The sequence below is a fragment of the Protopterus annectens genome, chromosome 13.part0 (genome assembly GCF_019279795.1).
Source record: "Protopterus annectens isolate FY-2018-M chromosome 13.part0, PAN1.0, whole genome shotgun sequence".
Lineage (NCBI taxonomy): Eukaryota > Metazoa > Chordata > Ceratodontiformes > Protopteridae > Protopterus > Protopterus annectens.
Window position 1 is genome coordinate 204,723,960 of NC_056747.1, and position 23,663 is coordinate 204,747,622.

Consider the following 23,663-nt stretch of genomic DNA (forward strand, 5'->3'; position numbering starts at 1 on the left):
TTTGGTACTTACTGCATTACATGCACCAGGATGCAGCCATTGGTACTTACTACATTACATGTACCAGGATGCAGTCTTTGGTACTTACTGCATTGCATGCACCAGGATGCAGCCTTTGGTACTTACTGCATTTCATGTATCAGGATGCAGCCTTTGGTGCTTACTGTATTACATGCATCAGGATGCAGCCTTTGGTACTTACTGCATTACATGTACCATGATGCAGCCTCTGGTATTTACTGCATTACATGCACCATGATGCACCCTTTGGTACTTACTGCATTATGTAAATTATTGTGCTGATTTTAATACTGCGTTCATGTATTATTATGCAGGCTATGATACTTACTATATCACTCATGCCATTATGCGGACTTTGATCCTTACTGCGTTATATGACTCATTATAATGATTGATGCATCACTATGCAGTCCTTGATATTTATTGCATTGTATGTATCATTATGCACACCTTAATTTGTACTGCATTATGTATATTGTCTTGCAGGCTTTGATGTTTAACTGAATTACATGCACCATTACGTGGACTTTAATAGTTATATACAGCATTATACAGCTATTTGTTGAGGTACTTGATTAAAAATGCAAAACTTACAAGTGATGCTCAGTGATGCTGATTGATAATCATGCAAAAACGCTATAGTATGAATTGTAATTTTTTTATATAATGAATAAGAGAAACGCTATAGTATGAATTGTAATATTTTATATAATGCATAAGAGAACCGCTATAGTATGAATTGTAATATTTTATATAATGCATAAGAGAAACGCTATAGTATGAATTGTAATATTTTATATAATGCATAAGAGAAACGCTATAGTATGAATTGTAATATTTTATATAATGCATAAGAGAAATAAAGACAGTTACAACAAAAATAACTTTTGACACACAAGGCATTTACTTTACGTTTAAAGGAAAGTGAATGAAATATAAAGTATAGTCTTTTAACAGAACACTTTGTGATGTGGATTTCTGAAGATGATATAATTATGGAATAAAATTCTCAATTTCTTTCCAACAGCTTTAAAAGCAGCCATTACTTATCAAGCTTTCACTGCAAATATCACTATAACAAATATGCAACTAACTGCAGACCTAAATGATTCTAATTCAAGTGCCTACAATGCTACAGTGGCAAACCTGACTGAGCTGGTAAGAACCTAAAACAAAAATTAAAAATGCAAATCTTCACTTGCTTTTATTAATCAAAATATTTATAAGTAACAGAACACATCATTTTTGTTTCCCAGCTAGATCAAGTGTTTAGAAAGAGTTCCATCAGTGCAAGATTTATTGGCTGTCAGATTAAAGGATTCAGGTAGGTGATATGAAACATCTTACCTGAAAGTAATACAATGCTTCAAATTCTTCAAGCAGATAAAAGTGTACAAGAAGATCCAGCCTGCTTATGCTTACTTTAAATACATCAAAACAGTATATACAAAAGTGTGTTTGGTACTTGTACCCACATGCAAATACCCATGCAAAACTGGAAAACAAGACAATTTTAACTCACTTGTAAATAAATAAATAAATATATAAATATATATATATATATATATATATATATATATATATATATATACACACACACACACACACACACACACACACACACACACACACACACATAAATATTGCTTTGCAATTATTGAATTCTAAACATTCAAAACTGATTTTATTACTGTTTTGCTTAGACTTGAATCTGCTATGAATGGGACTACTGTGGATTCCTTATGCACCATCAGGAATGATTCAACAAGTCCAGCATTTGACAGAGTTCATGTCTACCGTGATTTCAGTCAAGCAACCAAAAATATCACAGTACTGGGCCTATACATTCTTCAGCCAGACAGCCTCTATGTGGATGGTAAATAATTTATTTTTTTCTTTATTAATAAGTGGCTGTGTGATACAGGAGATTTATTTTTGATTTTTGCTTTTTTAGTAAATGCATGTGAACATGTTTCTTTGTTAAGGAATTCTATGACACCCACTGATTTCCTTTTATTTGTGTAAGTGTGAAATAGTAGATGTAATACATGAAAGAATGATATAAAGGAGCATTACATTTATTTAGCCGAAGAACTGATGCTTGTGTTATTTGAATAAAATGATTAGAAGTATATTACATCATGCTTGCTGAATGGGTGTATGTAATATTGCCCACATATACCAATGTAACTTTGTTGTCAACTTCTGTGTTATAGGATACAATGAAAAAGGGACAACAACCACAGTTCCAACAAGTAAGTTTATACATTTTTCTGTTTACTCAGCATCCCCCAGATTATGACAACTTCTAACACATTACAACAAAAGTAGCCAAAGGCAATCAGATACTGACTGCATATTTACACCTAAGTGTCATGTTTAATCATAGCCTCACCTCAGGCTTTGTGCCCAGTGAGTGGTGCACAGCTACAGTTATCCCACTCCACAAGGGGGGATCTACCCTGGATCCTAGGAACTACTGCCCCATCAGTCTGACGAGCCTGATCTGCAAGGCCATGGAACGTATTATCATGGAACTTATAAACAAAGACATTGGCAGCCGTCAAACACTGGACCCCACCCAGTTTGGGTTTGTGAAGGGCCGATCTTGTCTCCTAAACCTGATTGACTTCTTAGAATCAGTCTCCAGAGCTGTGGGCAAGGGTAAGGTGATCCACACAGCATATCTGGTCCTTGCCAAGGCCTTCAACACCACCCCCCACTCTGGAATCATAGATAAACTTACTAAGCTGGGCATTAATCCCTACATCACTCAATGAGTTGCCAACTGGCTTACTGACAGAACCCACATTGTAAAAGTAGCCGACTCCAAATCCAGCTCCAGACAAGTGACAAGTGGAGTACCTCAGGGTTCAGTCTTGGGACCACTCTTGTTTGGCAACTACTTCTCTGAAGTACAGGCCAACACTAAGGGACTCTGGCTAACAAAATTTGCAGATGACTGCAATCTGGGAGCCATTATTGAATCCCCAAATGATGTGGATATTCTACAAAAGGGCCTAACAGAAACAGATGCTTGGTGCCAGAGCCATGGGCTCAAGCTCAATGCCAGGAAATGTATAGTTATCCCCTTTGGGAAAAAAACATGCACCCATGAATTACCACATAGGTGGCAGTACACTAAACACCTAAAGTGTGATAAGAGACTTAGGGACACAGCTGGACAGCGGTCTCACCTTCGATAACCACATCACCACAACAGTCAGGAAGTCCTTTTATGTGGCACACCTCATCAATAAGGGCTTTTCATCCAGAAAAAAGGAGGTCATTGTCCCACTGTACGCCTCCCTCATTAGACCCATTATAGAATACAATAGTATGTACTTCTGAAGATATCTGCAACAACTGGAAAGGCTGCAGAAATACCTCACTAAAAGAATCACAGGCCTAAAGCAGATGCCCTATGCTGACCATCTAAAAAAACTCCAGCCATATTCTGTCACATATCGTCTACTCAGAGGTGATCTCTGCTTAACATACAAGGCCATGTCAAACCCAGAGCTGTTGGACATGCTACACTTAAAGAAATCCCAACCCCTCAGAGCCACACATGCTCCAGGGATCTAAACCTCATCATCACAATAAACAAAACTTGCTGGAGGGATAGGTTCCTGATCCAGGGACTCCCCAGATTCTGGAACAGACTGCCCATACATGTCAAGCAGAGTGCCTCTTTGACCCTCTTCAAAAGGAACCTTGACGATTGGATGGGAGATAGGAAATTCAACCCAGGGATCATGTCAGTCACCCTGCTAGACAGGGGTCCAGGGAAGTAAATACTGTGGGAAGAAATAGCCAGTGAATTGCTATGGCTAGGCTTGTATAGGCCCTAGGGCTGATAGCCTAGTACCAACCTATGAACCTAACAATATTATCCCCTCAGGCACTTTACCAGATTCCATAAATTATCATCTCCCTACTTTTTCTATTAGATGTCACAGCAACATCCAGAAATACCAACACTATAACAAAGTCCAAAACCCCAAATCCTTCCCAAAAAGAAACCTTTGTTAAATATGTAAATCTCATTACTAGCATATCCAGAAAACACCACAGCAATATAAAGCTATATCAGATTTCAACAGGGTATTTCTGTCTACTCTAGATAAACTTGCTCCTATCAGAATAAAGAGTTAAATCAAATCCAGCCCATAACTAACAAGACATACAAAACAGGTTATGGTTCAAAGAGATAAGGCCTGGTGAAAAGGGATACAGGAGAAAACTCAGATAAGCCTGTAAAAATTACAGGCATCTTAGAAATCCAGCAAAGTATCTGATTAACATAGACCAGACAACCAGCTAGACAAAGTTTCAAATCTAAACAACTTCAATACCTTCTGGTCTTCCATAAATAAACTCTTAAAACTCTGTTATTCCACAAAAGCAAGTCCATCTTAAGACACATAAGCAGGCAGCATAGCAAACAATTTCAATAACTACATCATACAAAGAGTAGCCTCTTTAATCATCTACAACAATCCCGAGTCTCCACTTATAATACCTCTGGAATTAGAGAATAACAAACTTTCACTTTCCATCCTGTTTGTATAGTCTTCATTAGAGGACGGCTTCTCAAATGTAAGATTACAACTTTACTCCCTATTAATTTAGCAACAAAATATTTAAAAATTTCAGCTATGTTCTTAGCATATCCAGGCTCTATCATAATAAGCAGATCCATCAGTGGATGCTGTGCACCAGCTTTATGGAAAAAATCTTATATCCTACCTCTACAGAAAGGAGGTTCCTCCATTAACATTTCATACAGTGGTCCAAGAGCAATTTTAACCCCTCTATCCAAAATACTCAAAAAATATATCCAATCCCAATTACTCACATATGTGACAACAGATAACCTAGTATCTTGAACTTAACATGAATTTTGCCCAAATCACAGCACCACTACTGACCTTCTCAGTTTTGCTAACACTGTGATCCAATACAAAAATAAAGGCATCTTGGCATCAGCTTTCATCCTACAATTATCAAAAGTATTTTCTTCTGTATCACAGCAGTAAGTACTGTAAAACCCTCTACCATCACTCCCTTGGTTTCAAAGCTATCTTAACAAAATAACTCAAGCTGTTACATGGAAACATTCCTTCCTGCTTGCAAGTAACCCCCACAGTTCTGTTCTTGGTCCTCTGCTTTCTAATATATTCATCATTTCTAATATATTCATAAATACAAATACAACCTGCAACCATAGTCCAGTATGCAGACAACTTCACCTTGATTTGGTCTGCCCATAGCCTGAAAAAAATTGAAAGATCCAACTCAAGCTTTTTTTTTTTTTTTTATCTGTTGAAACTTGGCTAACAAATCAATTTTTACTAATGCCAACCAAAAGTAAATTAATAATATTTACTCCAAATGAATTTAGTGCACAAACATCATCAAAAAGAGCAACATAGAATCTATAAATCCCACCAAACTTTTTAAGTGTAATCATCTATGAGACCATGACATTCAACTACAACATAATGCAAGTTATAAAAGAGACACACACACACACACACACACACACACACACACACACACACACACACACACACACACACACACACACACACAGGTATAGATATATGTATGCATGTGTATACATATGTATATGCGTATGCATTTATAAATGCATGCATGTGTGTATGTATATACTTAACACACACACACACACACACACACACACACACACACACACACACACACACACACACACACACACATACACACACGCACACAGGTATAGATATATGTATGCATGTGTATACATATGTATATGCGTATGCATTTATAAATGCATGCATGTGTGTATGTATATACTTATTTCTAAGGGTTTACTACTTTTAAGCAAAATACTCAAAAGTCTACATCTGTTTGGCTGACATGTTTTGGTTGACAGAATCAGCAGGTTGACAGAATTGTGAAACTGACAATCCACAGGTGCTGTATGCAAAGCTCTACATATATGTTACTTAACTGATTGCCATATTACAATATCTGACATGGACTGTCTTGTACTACTTTTTTTGTTTGAGCTTTTCTCTCTGGTCCTCTCCTGAAGTCCCTGTGCCCACCATAGTAATGTGTGCTAAATTGATGTTGTCTGCACTATTAAGAATGATTCATTAAGTCCTGTATTTGCCCGAATAAATGTGAATCGTGATGTGAGCCAAACAACAAGGACTATCACAGCACTTGCTCCATATATTCTACAGCCTGACTGCCTGCAGATAAATGGTAGGTGAACTGTTTTTGTAAAGTCTGATGATAAAGCTGAATGCGTTTTATAATTTTTGTAATTAATGTCCCTAAAATTGTCTGACCCACTGGGGCCCTAATATTTAACAATTCATTTTTGAGGGAATTGCATTTTAATTTTTAAAACATGTCAAAGAATCATGGCAGGCTCTGTAGCTGTCCATACCATGCAGCATGGAGTTTTCTGCCACATATATTTAGTTAGGATTGCACTGCTGATGATCAGACCAAGCTCAGTATAATGCTTGGCGGAAGGGGGTCTATCATCATTAACCTAGCCGTTAGGACAATGTTTTAAAGTTCTGAGCATTTAATGAGCTACTTCCTGCAGTCAGGGGGACGGGGTTTGAGTTCTTCACCCTGCATTTGTCTGTTGTCTGACTCTGAGCAAGTCACTTGCCGAGACAATGTTCCTGACTCAGTCCTGATCGGGACTCGTGCCCAATCACTTTGCCCAGATTACAAATAAATTAAATAAATACATTAAACTCAGAACTGTAAAATGGACAGTTGCTGGTGGTGGTGGTGGTGGAGGGGGACTCACACTGGTGAGGTTGATATGATACTCTTTTAGGTACATGTTAATAATGGACAAATTGTGCCATCCAATGCACTTGGAGTTACACAATTATACCTCTTCCACTCTTTCGATTTTGTTTTATATGCTTAAAATTTAAAAGGGAATATATAATTTCCCCATTGAAGTAGCTGCCTACCAGCTAGGTAAGAATAAATAAGAAATTATGATCAATGCATTTGTATAAACTGAATAGTCTGACAATGCTTTATCAGCAGTTGCTTTAACTCTGTAAAGCAAAACAGAGTGATGCATCATATAAAGTTATTTTTGGAAAACTCACCACATATTCTCTTTATTACACATCCACATACTTTTAAAGAAAATGCATATTTCACTCATGCCAATTGTTTGAATTTTGCTGACAAAAGTTTTGACAAACAGAAGACAAATATTGGTTAAATATCCTCCAGAAATTGTGTACCCAAAGAAGGGAATATCATTACATTAAAAGAAAATCTTCAAAAGACTCCCACAGTATCATTGCTATTAGCACCTCCAAAGATTCTGTGCACCGAAACATATCACAGAGTCAATGGAATGTGTAATAAAAATCAACAAATACCATAAAAATAAAACAGCAGTTTTATGTGGTAAGGCAACAATGCTGAAAAAAAATGCGTTGTATTGACCAGTGCTCTGCACCCCTGCTAAACAGGTTGTTTCTAATGACAGCAATCAGATTACATAGGCTAAACAGTATACAGTAACCTAACAAATACAACAGATTTAAAGAATTTGCATGTTTTGCTGGACATTTTCATTTCATTTGACCAAAGTGTATACATATCCTTTGTTACATGGAGTACAATAAATAAAGATATAAATATATGTTTCCTGTTTTCTTGTATAGGTTATAATGAGAAAACAACAGTGACAAGTGTTCCAGCAAGTAAGTTTTCTCATTCAGGAAAATATCTAGAGAATGCAAGCGGTTATATGTAAATAAAAAAAAATTCTACTGTTCTAAGAGATATACTAAAACTAATTATTTTTTAAAATATTTTATGGCATTTATTTAACTAGATGATAATGTAGTTTTTGAATGTAAAGTATTTTTTATTTTGAAAGACTTTAATGTAACCATTAATTTTCTAGACAGATAAAGCAACCAAATAGTATTAGCCATAAAATAGCTAATACATTTAAGAAACATTTTTCTGGATGCAAATATGCTGAGAAGCATTAACTCCAATTATTTCCAATTAAAGAGGTATTTCTCTCTTGGTTTTGCATTCTTGGGTGTGTGTTGCTATTTCTATTCTTAACCTGATTACTGAAAGGTAGATTTATTAATGTGGTATGTGAAGTTCAATTTAGTACATTCTACTGTCTACCGAAGTAAAAGATGCATTATGGTTTATGGTATGATTTTCAATTTTCCTTACTGTGAATATGTTATTTTCAAATCACTTTCTCAATGTGTGTGTGTGTGTATGTGTGTGCATATACATGTGTATATATATATATATATATATATATATATATATATATATATATATATATATAAAAATATATATATATATATATATATATATATATATATATAGCTATCTATATATATATGTGTGTGTGTGTGTGTGTGTGTATGTTGTTCTTGTTGTGTCTTTCGGCTTTTCCAGGTTAGGGGTCGCCACAGCGGAACTCTGGGCTGCTAATGATTGGCAGTAGATTTTTACGTGCCGAGTTGCCAGCTCTGATGCACAACCTTCAACGAAGGTACGCCCATTCACGCATGTCTCCACACAGATATATATATATATATATATATATATATATATATATATATATATATATATATATATATATATATATATATATATATATATATATATATATATCCGTATATGGGTCCCCTTCACATTGTCGACTTTCATATGGCCGAGACCAATATGATCGACTTTTGAAAAGCCAGCCATGGGGAACCACTATCTCTGTACAGTGTGGAATGGGAAAATTTCCCTCTTCCGCACTGTGCTGCAATCTCAGAGTTGGTATATTTAAGTTACGGGGGGTGTGGGTATTTAAGTTACAGGGGGTTATGGGTGGTGCAGGGGGGCTTGCTTGATCATATGGCCTCGGCCATATGAAAGTCGACTTTGTGGAAAGTCGACCATGTAAAGTAGACCCCTGTATATATATATTATGGGCGGCACAGTGGTGCAGTGGTTAACATTGTCACCTCACAGCAAGAGGTTCTTCCGGTTCGATTCTCGGCTGGGGTGCCTTCTGTGTGGAGTTTGCATGTTCTCCCTGTGTTCGCGTGGGTTTCCTCCGGGTACTCCAGTTTCCTCCCACATTCCAAAGACATGCATCTGGAGCATTTCTCCCCGGGCCTCCGCTGAAAACAGGCTCTGTGGAACCTAGTCGGACATTCCCGGTCAACAAATGTTAAATTAAAAAAAAATATATATATATATATATATATATATATATATATATATATATATATATATACACACACACACACATATATATATATATATGTGTGTGTGTATATATATATATATTTTTTTTTTTTTTTTTTTAAAGGGGAAAAGGGGGCTGATGATGGTGATGATGAATACAAATTTATATATGTTTGTGGACAGGAAGCCATTTGATCAAGCACATGTCAATTAGGCAATATAGATTCATAGATTCATAGATTCATAGATTAGTACTAAGCTAACTGCCCTTGCGAGCCATTTTAAGCTTAGCCAATTATCCCTTGTGAGAGTCAAACCCTGCACCTTGTGTTTGTAAGGAAACACGTTAACCATTAGGCCACCCTCCCAACCCCAAAAGGCAGACTGCATAAATAGATATGCAGATTGTATCTGTATATAGATACAAGGGTCTATATCAGCTTATCGAAAGCTGATAACAGGGAATGCACTTTGATCGACTCTTAAAGGTCAAACAACGTAAATTGCAAATACATGGAACAGCAATTTGTTTCAAAGGGAAAAAAAAAAATCACTGGGCCATTGTCAGGAATTTGCCATTTCCTCCACTGTGGTGCGATCTCAGAGTTGCTATATTTAAGTAGGGGGGTGTGTGGGGGTAAAGGCCTTCACTTTATATTGTGCTTTCATTTGTTTTTTTTTTTTTGTTTTTTTTTTTTTTTTATCAGAACAGCGATTTTTTTGCCATTTACATTGTTCGACCTTTAGTGGGAAGATCAAAGCACGTTCACTAGCTATAGATACAGCTGTATTAATATACAAATACAAATACACAGCCATACGTTTATGTGTGTGTATAAAGATATAGACAGCGAGATGCTTTGCTAGTCATACCTCCCTGGGTTTGAAGAAGCAGTAGATTCTGCAGCATGTCTTTTGTGTGAGAGATAAACTGCGCCCTACAGCAGATGCACAATGTCCACATGTGTTGCAAGTTTACCAGTTCCTAGGAAGCGTCATGGTACAATCCCTCATATGCAACATGTGGAATACCTTAGCTGCACTTATACATAAGTTTGACTTAATTGCATTTCTTCAGTAAGTGGCATTTTACTGATTTTTTTTCCCCAGCAAGTAGTATTGGGCAAAGGATTCTGGGATGAAGTCTAATTGTTGACTTAGTTCACTTCTGTGTAACAGGGGCAACAGTGACTGGAAGCAGAAACAGTACACACAAGCACACACACAGACACTGACATTTTTTACAGGAAGATAAAACACATAGAATGCAAACACACAAGACACTGAAAATGTTTACAGGAAGATAAAACACATAGAATGCAAAGACTTAACTTCTAATGAGCAATAAAGAATCTCCTTCAGAATTACTCACTTTAAATATGTGATCCTCTAGTCCCATACGATCTAAAGCATCTCAAGAAATTCATCCAAACTGTAGATCAGACTATACCACTTATATTAGTCAGTTATAACTGACCTAATCCACATTTCTAAATAAACAAATAGGTGCTCGATATACTTAGCAAAAACAAATACCTGTGTAGAACACTGTTCAGAAAACATTGAATTCTAAAAATGACTTTTTATTCCTTTACATTTTTATTACAAAAATGTGCTTTAATCCACAAGCCAAATAATTAAATAGGATGATTTTAACTTTTAACTGCCCCATCTGTCTTGAGTTGGCTCTTCTAGCATATCTGCTGTATGATGATGTCAAACTTTTGCAGTGACATTTTTAAAACTTGACCATGTATCTCTGTGTTTTTCTCTCTCTCTGCCTGTTTCTATGTATGTTCCTGAATTTTTATATTCACAATTGATTTCATTTATCCATTCTTTACAGTTCTTCATAAAGGCTCCTTATCAAAGTGCTTTGTCATCTATACCATTTAAAATATGACTTTTCACCAAAAGCTCACAGCACTGTTACAGTAGCCCCTGGGTCGGACGGCACAGACGTGGGCATGGCTTGTGTGATTGACATGCCAAATGGTCGTAATGCTGTTGATGCACGATTGACTGCCATGCACATTTGACAGATATCATGCATGTTTGTTGATTGACACGTATGTAAATCACTCCTGTACATGTGATTTGTAAATGTTCCTGAGACTGAGAGGCTCCAGACCTGAATGAATTAAATGCTGCAGGTAGTTAATAAAAGTTGTAAGACATATATCCCTTTGATTTAGGGCAATGAATCTTTGTAAGACAAGGTAAAGGGAACGTACAATTGTTTTCCCCAGGATGTAGTAAGTCTGTTTGCAGTCATATTGCTGTTATTCATTTATTTCTTACTGTTCAGTATAATTTAGATAGCTGACATCTTTTCTGTACCTTAGGAATACATGGGCGAGTTCCTGTTAAAGTGCTGTTTCTTTACAATTTCCTCTTCATTTGTCAGTTTGTCAAGGGTTCAGTCAGTGAATGATGGACATTCTCTCTGTAGTATGTAAACGTTCATAGAATTTTCATGTAATAAAATTCTAGATGCTTCTCTGCATTGGAGTATCATTTATAGATAACATTATAACTGCCTCCAGTGAGCTGTAGAGAGATGCTAAAAGTTTTGTTTTAGTTTGTTAAACAGTATCACTTGCATACTAGTATTAACTTTGTATACATTTTCATAACGAACATGCAGTTTTGTGCAAATGTTCTGATATTTTCTTCAGTTTAACAAAGCTGTGTATCTTCCATAATGCACTCGAGTATTAAAAACGGGAAATAAGTAGTCTTGAATAATTGTACTGTAAAGTTCATTTAGAAGTAGTGTTTACATTTTGTCTGAGATACCAAGGTTAAGGTATAGTAAGCAGTAGATAGTCAAGTGGTTTTGACGTCAGTTTATTACTTAAATAGATAGCTTATATTTTAATGCATACATAATGAGTTGATGTTTACACAGTATTTGTTTTATATTGTATTCAAGGGGTCTATATCACCACATTGAATGGTGATAAGTTTGAACGCCCATTGTTTGAATCTAAAAGTCCGAAAACCCTAAACAACAAACTCACAGAACAACGATTTTTTCCCAGGAAAAAAAAAATCACTGCTGTGTGAAAAAAAAAAAATCACAACTTTAAAACAAACTGAGGTGGAGAGCTTTGCCCCCCACACCCCACAACCTCCCCACTTAAATATAGGAACTCTGAGATCGCACTACAGTGGAGGAAATAGCAAAGCCCCGAAGATGGCCTACTGATTTTTTTTCCCTGGGAAAAAAATCAATGTTCCGTATCTTTGTGGTTTAGGGCTTTTGGACTTTTTGTTTTGAAAAAGGGCGTTCAAACTCATCACCATTCAATGTGGTGATATAGACCCGTATTCGAGTGGTTTCAGTTTTATTTCTGTTTCTTTCTTTCTTTACTTGTAGTTCACCTTCGAGCTAACTTGCCGAATAACTGATGAATATTCATCAGGCCAGTGAAGACATCGCCATGAATATTAATTCAGTATTCAAACACATCACTGAGTGTTGGGTGGTGGGCAGGTTTAGGTGGAACTTGCTGCTACACATCTGAGAGGGCATTACTCTACAATAACACCAAGTTCACTACCTGAATATCTGACTTTCTGCATTTCCAGTCATAGCTCTCAACTTTTCATCTCTAAAATGAGGAACATTGCTTTGCATAATGTGGACCAAATGGGAAAAATGTGGAACACCTACTTACACAGCTTATTAACTTCAACTAGGGAGCTCACAGGATGGTTAAAATCTTCTACTTTATACTTATTAAAAGTTCTTTTGATAAAACAATATGATTCAGCACTATTTGCCATAGATTTCAGTTAAAAAATTCTGCGTCTGAATGTGTGACATACTCTTTCAATGTGGAACTTTGAGGAACATGGGCTTTTCAAGACACAAAAATGAGGAACGTTCCTTGTAATGAGGTACACTTGAGAGGTATGTTTCCAGTGCAACTGTTTGCTTGGTAGCTAATTAATTTATCTTCTAATCAGCTTTGCTTTTGTATGTCATTTCATTTCTTAGCCTTACATTCTTCTTTCCCTGCATTTTTGGTGTACTTTGGTGTTAACCCCACACTTTTCCTTAGGCTATTACTTGTGGCTCCTTACTTAATATTTAAATCTGCTTACCTTTGCCCGATCGTTGATTCAACTCTTACGTGATTGGTAGTTACCCGTGCAAGCACATCGTTTCTTACAATGGGGGAGGGGCAACTCTCTACCCACAACAATACATTAGCTATGAGACTGCTACATGTCAGGAGGACCCCATGATACTTTAATCTTGACTTTTAACTGCAATGCTCATGATTAGCACATTAGCGATTGCACAGTAGCGTTTAGGGCATTACTCATCACCATTTCACAGTTAAGTCTTGTGCCCCAATTTTGTTTTCTTAGAACTGCTTTCACTGCAGTTGAAAACATTAATTTACTTTCACTTCTGTAGTTTGTAGTCTGATATGAAAACTAAGTTTAATGAAAATACAAAAAAATATATTCAATATTATAATTATTTTGTAATTTTATAAAGATATACACTGCTGAATTGACTCAACAATGAGATAATCTGTTTCATTCCTTTTCAAACAGCTATGATGCCAACAGTTAACCTACAAGATTTTACCGTAAACATCACTATAACAAATATACAGTTTTCTGCAGACCTAAATAACTCTGCTTCACCTGTCTACAACTCCACAGTGGCAAACCTAACTCAAATGGTAAGATTCGTAAATAAATGTGATGATTCTTCTGAGTCTTAAGTAAAATGCACCACACTCTTCAATATCTAACCATTCTGCTTTCAGCTAAATGAATTGCTCAGAAACACGAGCCTCAGCAGTGTATTCCTGGGCTGCCAGATCAAAGGGCTGAGGTTAGTGCTACTACAAAATATAATTTTTAAAAATCACTGTATCTTTTAAGCATTCATTTTTTAAATGGAACATCATAGTCCAGCATATTAAAGATCAAGAATGTAATTTTTTTTCCCAGTGATGTTTCTTATTTAGTTAAACACTGAGGAGTGAGAATAATTGCAATTTGGAGAAATGCACAGAACTAGTGTCAGCATGCCATAGACTATTTATGATTTGAAAAAGTATTTTTATTGTGAAAATCAAGTATCCTTCACTGTTCACAAATAACAGTGTTTATTGTGTTGCAACTATTTAGACAAGGATACAATATATATAGGACAACCATGGATGCTGTCTGCACAGTTAAGAACGATTCATCAAGTCTTCCATTTGACAGAGTTAAAGTGTATCATGAGGTCAGTAACGCAACAAATAATATCACAGCCCTGGGACCATATACCCTACAGCCTGACAGCCTCTTTGTAAATGGTAAGTGAAATATTTGTTTATCACAACCCATAGTATAACACATCTGGTGAACTTGAATAGTTTTCTCATTAAATGCCTTTAAAAATTGCTGACCCTCTGAACAGGAAACAGAATTCCCATCAGTGATATCAGAGACCTCACATCGAGCTATTTATCAATGAAATGAGTAATAGATTTTGTCGTATTGAGTTGTTTTTCATTCCGTAACAAATTTAAAATAATTACAATACAGTATTTTTGTTAAGACTTTCAACATGGAGTTTCAGTTCAGTGCTTTATATCACATTGCTGGTGAAATGGGCTTGGGAGAATATGAAGTCCAGTCTGCAGGGCCACCATTCTGAGTACTGAGAAATAAAAACCCTGCTTGGTACTGACCATACAGGAAGGGAATGGATTACACTATGGTGTAGAGCTACACTGAAGGAGAGATCACATATATAAGGTGATGCTGTGTATGGAGAGACCATTTGCACCAAACATGTACTGCATCACATCACACCTGTGAGAAAGTGGTGAGGGGTCATGGCTTCTCTGCTGCAGATATATGCAAAACATCTGCACTGAGTGCACAGACCACTGCTGCAGGTAGGTCTCACTATGCTCCCCAAGAATGCATGGTTGAGATAAAGATATATACAAAACATCTGCACTGAGTGCACAGACCACCTCTGTAAATCGGTCTCACTATGCTCCCCAAGAATGCATGGTTGAGATAAAGCAGAAGAAAGTTTGTTTGAGGTATCACAAAATAAATGGAAACAAAGCAAGCAAGATGCTAGAATTATGATGTCTTTGAGTGAAACATTTTACTATTATTTCCTGCAATAATAAATCCAAACATAAATGCACCTAAAATATTCTGTTTTAACAGGTTATAATGAGAAACCTACTGTGACATCTGCTCCTACAAGTAAGTAACCATTCTCACACATTTTCTGTACAATCACAATTTGAAATGCATACTTTGCAATTACGTCTTACAGACAAAATATTGTATGTTAACGTTTTAACTGAAAAATATATTTTAAGAATCCTTTCATGAAAATGTATTATTATGACTAGAATAATTGAAAATGCACTTTTTCTTTTACTGTTTTGTGTGTTTCTGCTCAAGCTTATGCATAAATGGGTCCTTGTAGATCAATGCTCTACCCAAACTTTTAATTGAAAAAGTGTGCATTTTAAGAATTCTTCTAAGGAAATGTATCTTTATAACTACATTAATGTAAAATGTACTTTTGTTATGCATCATAATTTTTTTTAATTTGTTGACCAGGGTAGATCACTGATCCATGTGGCCTATTTCAGAAGCAGCCTGAGAGTAAAACCACAAGACAGTCTTACGTGCAACATTTAAAATGCATAGTAGCAAAAAATTCAGTTCACACATGATTAAAACATTTTTCTTTTTTCCATTGTCTGCCTGAAATATTGCAGAGTAACTACACTAAAGACTTGAAAGGGAACAGTAAAAGTTATAAATGGCAATGCATGGTTCCCCATTTGCAGTTTTATATCAGTGTTGATATTTACATCTATTTAGGTAGAACTGAGTATCAATCTGAAGGATAAATGAAAAGTGAACGAAGGGTGGAGGATTGGAATACAGGAGACACATATTTATGGTGATATTATTAGGTGTCAATTCCAAGATTATTCTGTAATCATTGTAACCGGTTTAAGTTGGGTAACTTTTGACGCTATTTAAGTTGCTCCACTGTTATTAAATCAGAGCATTTGTCAACTTCAACATTGTGTTGTTTGAAAATTTCCTGAACTTGGGCAAACCTTGATTTTCCAGATGGAGAAGGGGAAAATAACTGCAAAGTGCTTCTTAAGAGTAGGCAGTGCCCTGCTGATGTCAGAAATTTGTGCAAATAAGGGGCAAGTCCAGTGGTGCTACCTATTCAATGTCCCAGCCTTGGGGAGTTACTAAACATTCATGGGTGGGGAATTAAAAAATAGAAAAAAAAAACTCATACAACAGCAGTATGATGCTGTTCCAGAATACCTCCATGGCCTCATTGGCCCAGCCCTAATCAGAGTTAACCACTGGAGTCAGCTGATGGACAAAAGTGTTAGAGAAAAAAAGGCTTACCCCCAAAGACATGGCAACCCTAGAGCACAGCACGCAAACTTTATTAACCCTTTCCAAAACAAAAAATAAAATTTATGCAGGAGATATTGTAATGGATTTTATGTGACTAATTACCATATGTTAGGTGGGGTTACATGCTTAGGTAAGAACATTTTAAACCATGACATGTTTTTAATGTATTTGTTCTGAAGTCAGACTGTAAAAACATTTTAAATCATGATATGTTTTTTAATGCATTTGTTCTGAAGTCAGACTTGTTATGAAGGTAAAAGTGCTTAAATATTTTCTAATACTGATTTGTATCCCTTTGTTAATAATGTGCGAGTGTTTTGCTATGGATTCTCCAAGGAAGTTTTTTGAAATACTGTGGTGGAGTTTCTCCTCGTTGCTCCATGGTTCTTACTACTATTATTAAATATGAATATCCTCTTCAGCTAACTTTCCTTTCAAGTTAATAATTCATGGCATGTGATACTTGCAAACTGACAGGTATTTTATACATCTGTTATTAAACATGGTACAACTCTAACTTTGGCAGTCTTTAATATAGACACTATTAAATATTTTACATTGTCTTATTATTTATTACTTATTTGCAGTGCTCCAAAAACAGTTTAATAGGTTCGTCGTTCATCATTTCTTTAGTGTGAGACCTCACCTTGACAATGCTTAGAAGGGTGCTGTTAGCATTGAGTCCTGCATTAAAACGTAAGAGCACTGGCCAGTAAACAGCAACAGCAGGACATGAATCAGCTTCATTTCAACTTCCATATCTGTTTGCTACATTGCAGCAAATATTTTGAATTATGCTGCTTAGACAGGGAATACATAAAGACATCAACTGTATCTCTACTGTTTTATTGGCTTCTTTATCATACAGATAACACACCATGTTTTTTATGCATTTTACTTTTGTAAATCTATTAGATCATGGTGCAGATACATTTCCATGCACTACAAAGATTTATTTTCTGATCTCAGATTGTAATATACTATTGTGTGTGTGTTCTTGATATAAATACTCAAGATTCACCTCTTGAGTTTCGCTCTTAAGTTGATTTCTTGGCGTCCATGTCTCAAACACATGCTATACCTGTTATGATAGGAAACTTGATCAGATTTATCTATATTGTATGGGTTAAATAAAGTCTGTTAATAAAGTTACAGTATATCATATTTTATATATATATATATATATATATATATATATATATATATATATATATTTTTTTTTTTTTTCCATTCAATGACTTTTTATTTATCCAGTATTCTCAATTTTATATCCACATTGCCTATGCCCACTTTCACTTGATGATAATTTTTCTATTTTTAATGTTGTCAGGATGGTCTCTCCATAACTGTTTCTGCCTGGAGCAGGAATGGGATAGAAATATATATTTTAAGGCCTATTTCACATTTTCTTCTTGTTGGTACAGATAGTAGTTGCAAGTAAGGGCACCAAGAAGATAAATGCCTCCCATCTAGGTGGTGCAGGGGTGGCTTGCTAAGCTGAATAAATATTTGTTTTTCAGTGTTCTTATTTTTTAATTGCACCAGTTTTACCCATTTTCTATTTTGGACTGTGTTTATATTTTCCTTCATGTGTTTTTAGTTTGGTTATTCCAAATGGTAATAAGTGTTTTGTTTCATGGGCTTGATTCATCTCTTAGAAATAGTTCTATGCATTTTAGATTTGAGGAAAGCTGTCCTTCAACCTGCCATAGCAGAAGACTACCCTTTGCCTCCAGAGACGATGCCCCGACTCCCCATGCTAATCAAGGCTAATCAACTTGTCCATTGCCCTTAAAGCGCTCCTGAACAAATGTTTCCCTATATTGCAATCCCATAGCATTTGAAACATTCTCTCTCTAAGCCTAGAAATTTATAGTCTGCAATTGATCGCATTTTCCCCCATTTCATACCCATTACCTCCAAGTTTCCCTTTATATTTGTACAGCTCTCCATTCCCTTCTTGCATCAGCATGTTCTTCTCACTCTTCACACAATTTATTATTATCCTCTTCAGTTCTGATTTTCAGCTTGCCATCTCCAAACTTATACTGTATTCAGACTCATAATATCCTGCCCAACCTCATCTCCAAACCCACAAAGAAACCATAAAAATGAGTAAATATTGCATACATTGTATATATACATACATATTCTCTCTACATGTAATTCATGTGTCAAAGTGTTCAAATTTAAGAGCAATAAAATGCCCATGCATCCATTGATTGTTGAAGTTTTTCAAAAAGCTGTTAACTACAGATTAAATAAAAGTAAACATCTGTTGAACAGAAGTAAAAACTGAGGTATAAACAACAGTTTCCAGAAAAAGGTGATCTTTAGAGTGATAAAAGTCAGTGAATTTATTCTTTTTATATTAATACTGTAGCATACTATAATGCACACATCCCCAGAATTACATTCTGTCTCTAAATGTGCACAGACAACTTTTCATATCATGGATGGTGTACAGCTTAGACCTATAGTGTCAGGAAATGTTTGTTCAGACAGACCTATGCTTTCAGATGATAGCAAGGCATTCTTTTAAGGGTTCTTGTTTACTAACATTTTTACAGAAATGCATAAATTATGCCTGTATGCATAATTAACAATACAACTAAGAAGACTTAGTAAATTACCTCTCTAGTGAGTCTTGTGTGTGTGTGTTGGCATAAATAATTTAGGTCTGTAATATGAGGGTTGAAGAACTGATGCTTCAAAACATGGCATCCTGAATGTCTTTGTTACTCACTTTTCATCATATACCACAACCAGTTATTATAACTTCTTGTTTTGTATAATCCAGGGCTGAAACTGAAAATGGTCCAACTGGATCAATGATCTAACCTGGTTAACAGATAAACTAAACAAACAAACCAAGAAATCAAGAAACTTAGTACTCTAATTTTCTGCCAGGTGATCTATTCTCACTGACTTTTCCTTTTATTCCATTTCATTTAATTTGTTTAGCAAAAAAAGATATTTAGCCTATGTAATCTGTCCTTTTAATGTTTTTAACATTGTGGGTTTCTTTACCTACGTAACCCTTTCCATCTGTTCCATGTTCTCCTTTATACATTTGTTGTTTCTTGTTCCACAGCCCATCTTGTAGTTTATTCAATTTATCATTCGTCCTCTAGATGGAGAAGTTGTTTCTGATGCCTACAACATAGTATATTCTTTCAGTCAATTTGCTTAAGGCCTCATGCTGGTGCACGTGTGTCTCATCACCATTATCTGTGAAACAATATCAGACCCCATTTGTCTCTCTCTCACTCACTCTCTAATGGTCTTCACTGATGGACGTCCAGTGTTTTAGTCACTTTTCATGCTACTCACCATCTTTATGACCTTTTGTTGTGACTCCATGTAGAACAGCAACATTGCTCATTTGTTTGGACTCCACACCTACATTCAGTACTTAATGAATGGTTTAAACAAATACCCAGTAGGTGGGAAAATCACTTTCTTAATTTTGGAATTCATCACATTAGGGATATGCCATATTGCTAAGCTTCTTATGTTGTTACTCCGTCAGACTGTATCTGACAGTCTTGATGTGATGATCACTCTCATGTCATTTTCCTGTTGTGGTACATTCACTTGCTCCTTTATGGTGTTACCATGCACCCAGTTTACTTTAGATAACTGCCTCCAGTGATATGCAGACAGATGTTAAGAGTTAAAGCTTTGTTTCAGTTTGTTATACAGTATTACTTGCATGCTTGTATTAGCTTTGTATATGCTTGCATATCTAAGATGCAGTTTTGTATACATTTTCTGATATCTTCTTCAGTTTAACAAAGTTGTTTATCTTGCATAATGCATTTGAGTACTGAAAATAGGGAATAAGCAGTCTTGAATAATTGCATGGTAAAATTCATTTAGAAGTAGAGTTTACATTTTGTTTGGGATACCGAGGTTAAGCTGTAGTAGTGCATAGTCAAATGATTTTTACATCAGTTTATTACTTAAATATATAACATAATCAGCTGAAACATATACATTTGTTTTACACTGTATTCTAGTGTGGCGTCAATATCTACCGAACTGCCACCAATAAGTGACATCTCCTACTATACCGGTCAGTTAATAAGGAGCTTCAGTCCTCACTACTGACTCCAGTGTGAGATAATCACTTAAACAGGAGTAATATTTCACAATTTCCCCTAAGAACACAACAAGAATATGCTTCTATAGTCTGGGGACTGGACTGTATAATTTTGTCCACCCCTAATGTGTGTCCCTGGTTAAGACCTCCGATACACTCACACTAGATTAAATCTCATACAGCCAAACACTTCTGGGAAAGCCTGACACAGATTTCCATCTTTGTTCCTTCCCCAAATTGTACATTAAAATGCTGCCACCAATGAAAGCATCTACGTGCCCTTTTAAAGGGATGTCTAATTATTAGAATTAGATATCAAAACAAATGGTAGCATATGACCTAAAGCAGCCAGGCTTTTGGAGTGGCCCAGGAATTATCAAATCAGGTATAAGCACTCTCAAATCACTAATGAACACACCAGTTGATCAGCTACAATGTAAGATAATACAAATATTTATTAATGAGCAAAATGATTAAAAAATATAAAACAGTAATTTCAACAAACAAACAAAATTCAATCATCAGAAGAATGAAATTAATACTGAAGAATAGAAATCCAACGTTTAGAAGAACTCTGAGCAGTTAACTATAATTTTCTATCTAACTGAAGAACACTGTCTCTGATCTAAACTACATATTACAACAGACCATGGGCAGGCTTACAGCTCTTAATGAGTCCTTTGGGTATCCACTTCTGAGTACAACTGTGTACAGTAAACTGAACTGAGCTAAACTGACAAAAACTGTATCTGTAACTGAGCTGAGCACAACAGATGTTTTAACTGTCTTCAGCAGGCTCTTTTATAAGCTAGGTTAACTGCCTCAACTATTCTAGTCCTTATTTTCATTTCACTCTTTAAAAGAACAGCTGTTGATTTTCAAAGTTCCTTCATGTCTTTCAGTCTCTAACAGTAAACACAGAACATCTGAACACATTCTGATAACATCACCAATGAACTGAAAAATGTCTTGACTTGTAAATAAAAAAAACAAACCAGCTCCAGGAAATCTTAAGCCTTTAATGGACCGGACACATGAAACAACAGTGTATGAAAACAATGAAAATGATAAAAAATACTTGTAACTACATGTAACTAAGTGTTTTCACCCATAGTAGCAATTGAGCATCATCAGAGTCATTCTGATAAAATCATCTGTAGATCTGCTGACTCTGAGACAGTCTACATTTAGAATGTTCTGTACAAACATGCACAGTTTGACATATATCAGAACACTGTTCAGCTTTTAAAAACATCCTGTGCAAACAGACTTTTAATCAACATACAATAACTTATTTACAATATCATAGCTAGTCACACTGGCATATATTACACAGGTTAATCTAAAATTATGTACAAAACTTTGGCTAAGATATGCTAGCACAGATGACAGTGTCAAATTTCTTTACATTAGTGGCTCCAGTTCTGTTTCTTTCTTTACTTGTAGTTCCCCCTTGAGCTAATGGTGCTGAATATCCAATGGATATGCATCAGGCTGGTGAAGACATGACCATGAATATTCATTCATTATTTGAACACATCACTGGATGCTGGGTGGTGGGCAGGGTTCAGGTGGTTAAGGCGGGACTTGCTACTGCACATCTGAGGGCGTACTGTTTTACAACAATGCCAAGGTCACAACCTGACTATCTGACTTTCGGTATTTCCAGTGTAACTTTTTGCTTGGTAGCTAATGAATTTATCTTCTAATCAGCTTTGCTTTTGTATGTCATTTCCATTTCTTAGCCTTACATTCTTCTTTCCCTGCATTTTTGCAGTAGTTTAGTGTTAAAGACCTCACTTTTCCTTAGGCTATTGCTTCTGGTTTCTTATTTAAATATGCTTACCTTTGCCTGGTCACTGATTCAGCTTTATGAAAGAAATGCAACTCTTATGTGATTGATAACCCATGCAAACATGCCACTTCTTACAAAAAACAATGTTCAAACAAACAAAAACACTTATATATGTAAAATCCACACAACATGTGTGCAGGATGCTGGAGGGGGGGGGGCTCTCCACCCACAACAATACATTTATTAGCTATGAGACTGATACATCTCAGGAGAATCTCCATGATACTTTAAACTGTACTGTGCAAAAAACTAATGTGCTAGTTATGAGTTTTGCAGTCAAAAGTCAAGATTAGAGTATTAATCATTACTGTTTAACAGTTAAGTCTTGTGCCCCATTTTTGTCTTAGAACTGCTTTCACTATAGTTGAAAACATTAATTTACTTTCACTACTGCAGTTTATTAATAAGTTCATAGGTGTTTACCAGGCTAATGACCACCAGGACCTTTTTAAGCATAGCCATATATCCCAAATCTCTGACAAGTTCTGATACCCTTGATAAGTGTAAGCAGAGGTTTAAGAGATGCACCATTTACAAGGTTACCTGTGTCCATTAGAGACATTGGTGCCAAACCAGGGATGAATTTTTGGTTTCCCAGCCAATTCTCCAAGATGCACTTGAAATGGGTTAGGGAGGAACTCTGCTTCACATGGATGGGGAGCCTGTTCCATAGACAGGTAGTCTCTGGGATACATACCTATCTCTCCATCAGATGCTATTTATATCACAGGGAAGGTTTACGTCTTTAGAACCTGTAATTCCGGTACTGTTTGTGGATATGCAGAAGGTCCATCAGAGTGGGGTCTGACAATGCCCTGTATGCCAAGCATAGATCTTTGCTCAAAATTCAGTAGGAGACAGAATACAGGGATAGGGCCTTGAGGTGGTCTGCATATAACATTTTACTTATACCCCTGTATTCTTTTAGTGAGGGACCTCTGTGAAAGTTCCAATTATTGGATATGCCTG

General features: G+C 35.9%; 1 protein-coding gene across 4 annotated transcripts in view; it reads left to right on the forward strand.

Moving 5' to 3' along the window:
* Positions 1-23,663, forward strand: part of LOC122817708 (mucin-17-like) — a 283,584-nt gene that overhangs the window by 105,047 nt on the left and 154,874 nt on the right. For 3 of the 4 annotated variants that reach the window (XM_044090784.1, XM_044053731.1, XM_044090786.1), the window contains 9 exons: positions 1,049-1,179; positions 1,278-1,345; positions 1,725-1,897; positions 2,238-2,276; positions 7,734-7,772; positions 13,864-13,994; positions 14,082-14,149; positions 14,449-14,621; positions 15,496-15,534. In XM_044090784.1, the coding sequence (XP_043946719.1) occupies positions 1,049-1,179; positions 1,278-1,345; positions 1,725-1,897; positions 2,238-2,276; positions 7,734-7,772; positions 13,864-13,994; positions 14,082-14,149; positions 14,449-14,621; positions 15,496-15,534 (861 nt within the window). The remainder of the gene's footprint in view (positions 1-1,048; positions 1,180-1,277; positions 1,346-1,724; positions 1,898-2,237; positions 2,277-7,733; positions 7,773-13,863; positions 13,995-14,081; positions 14,150-14,448; positions 14,622-15,495; positions 15,535-23,663) is intronic. The other variant, XM_044090785.1, reaches the window with a different exon arrangement.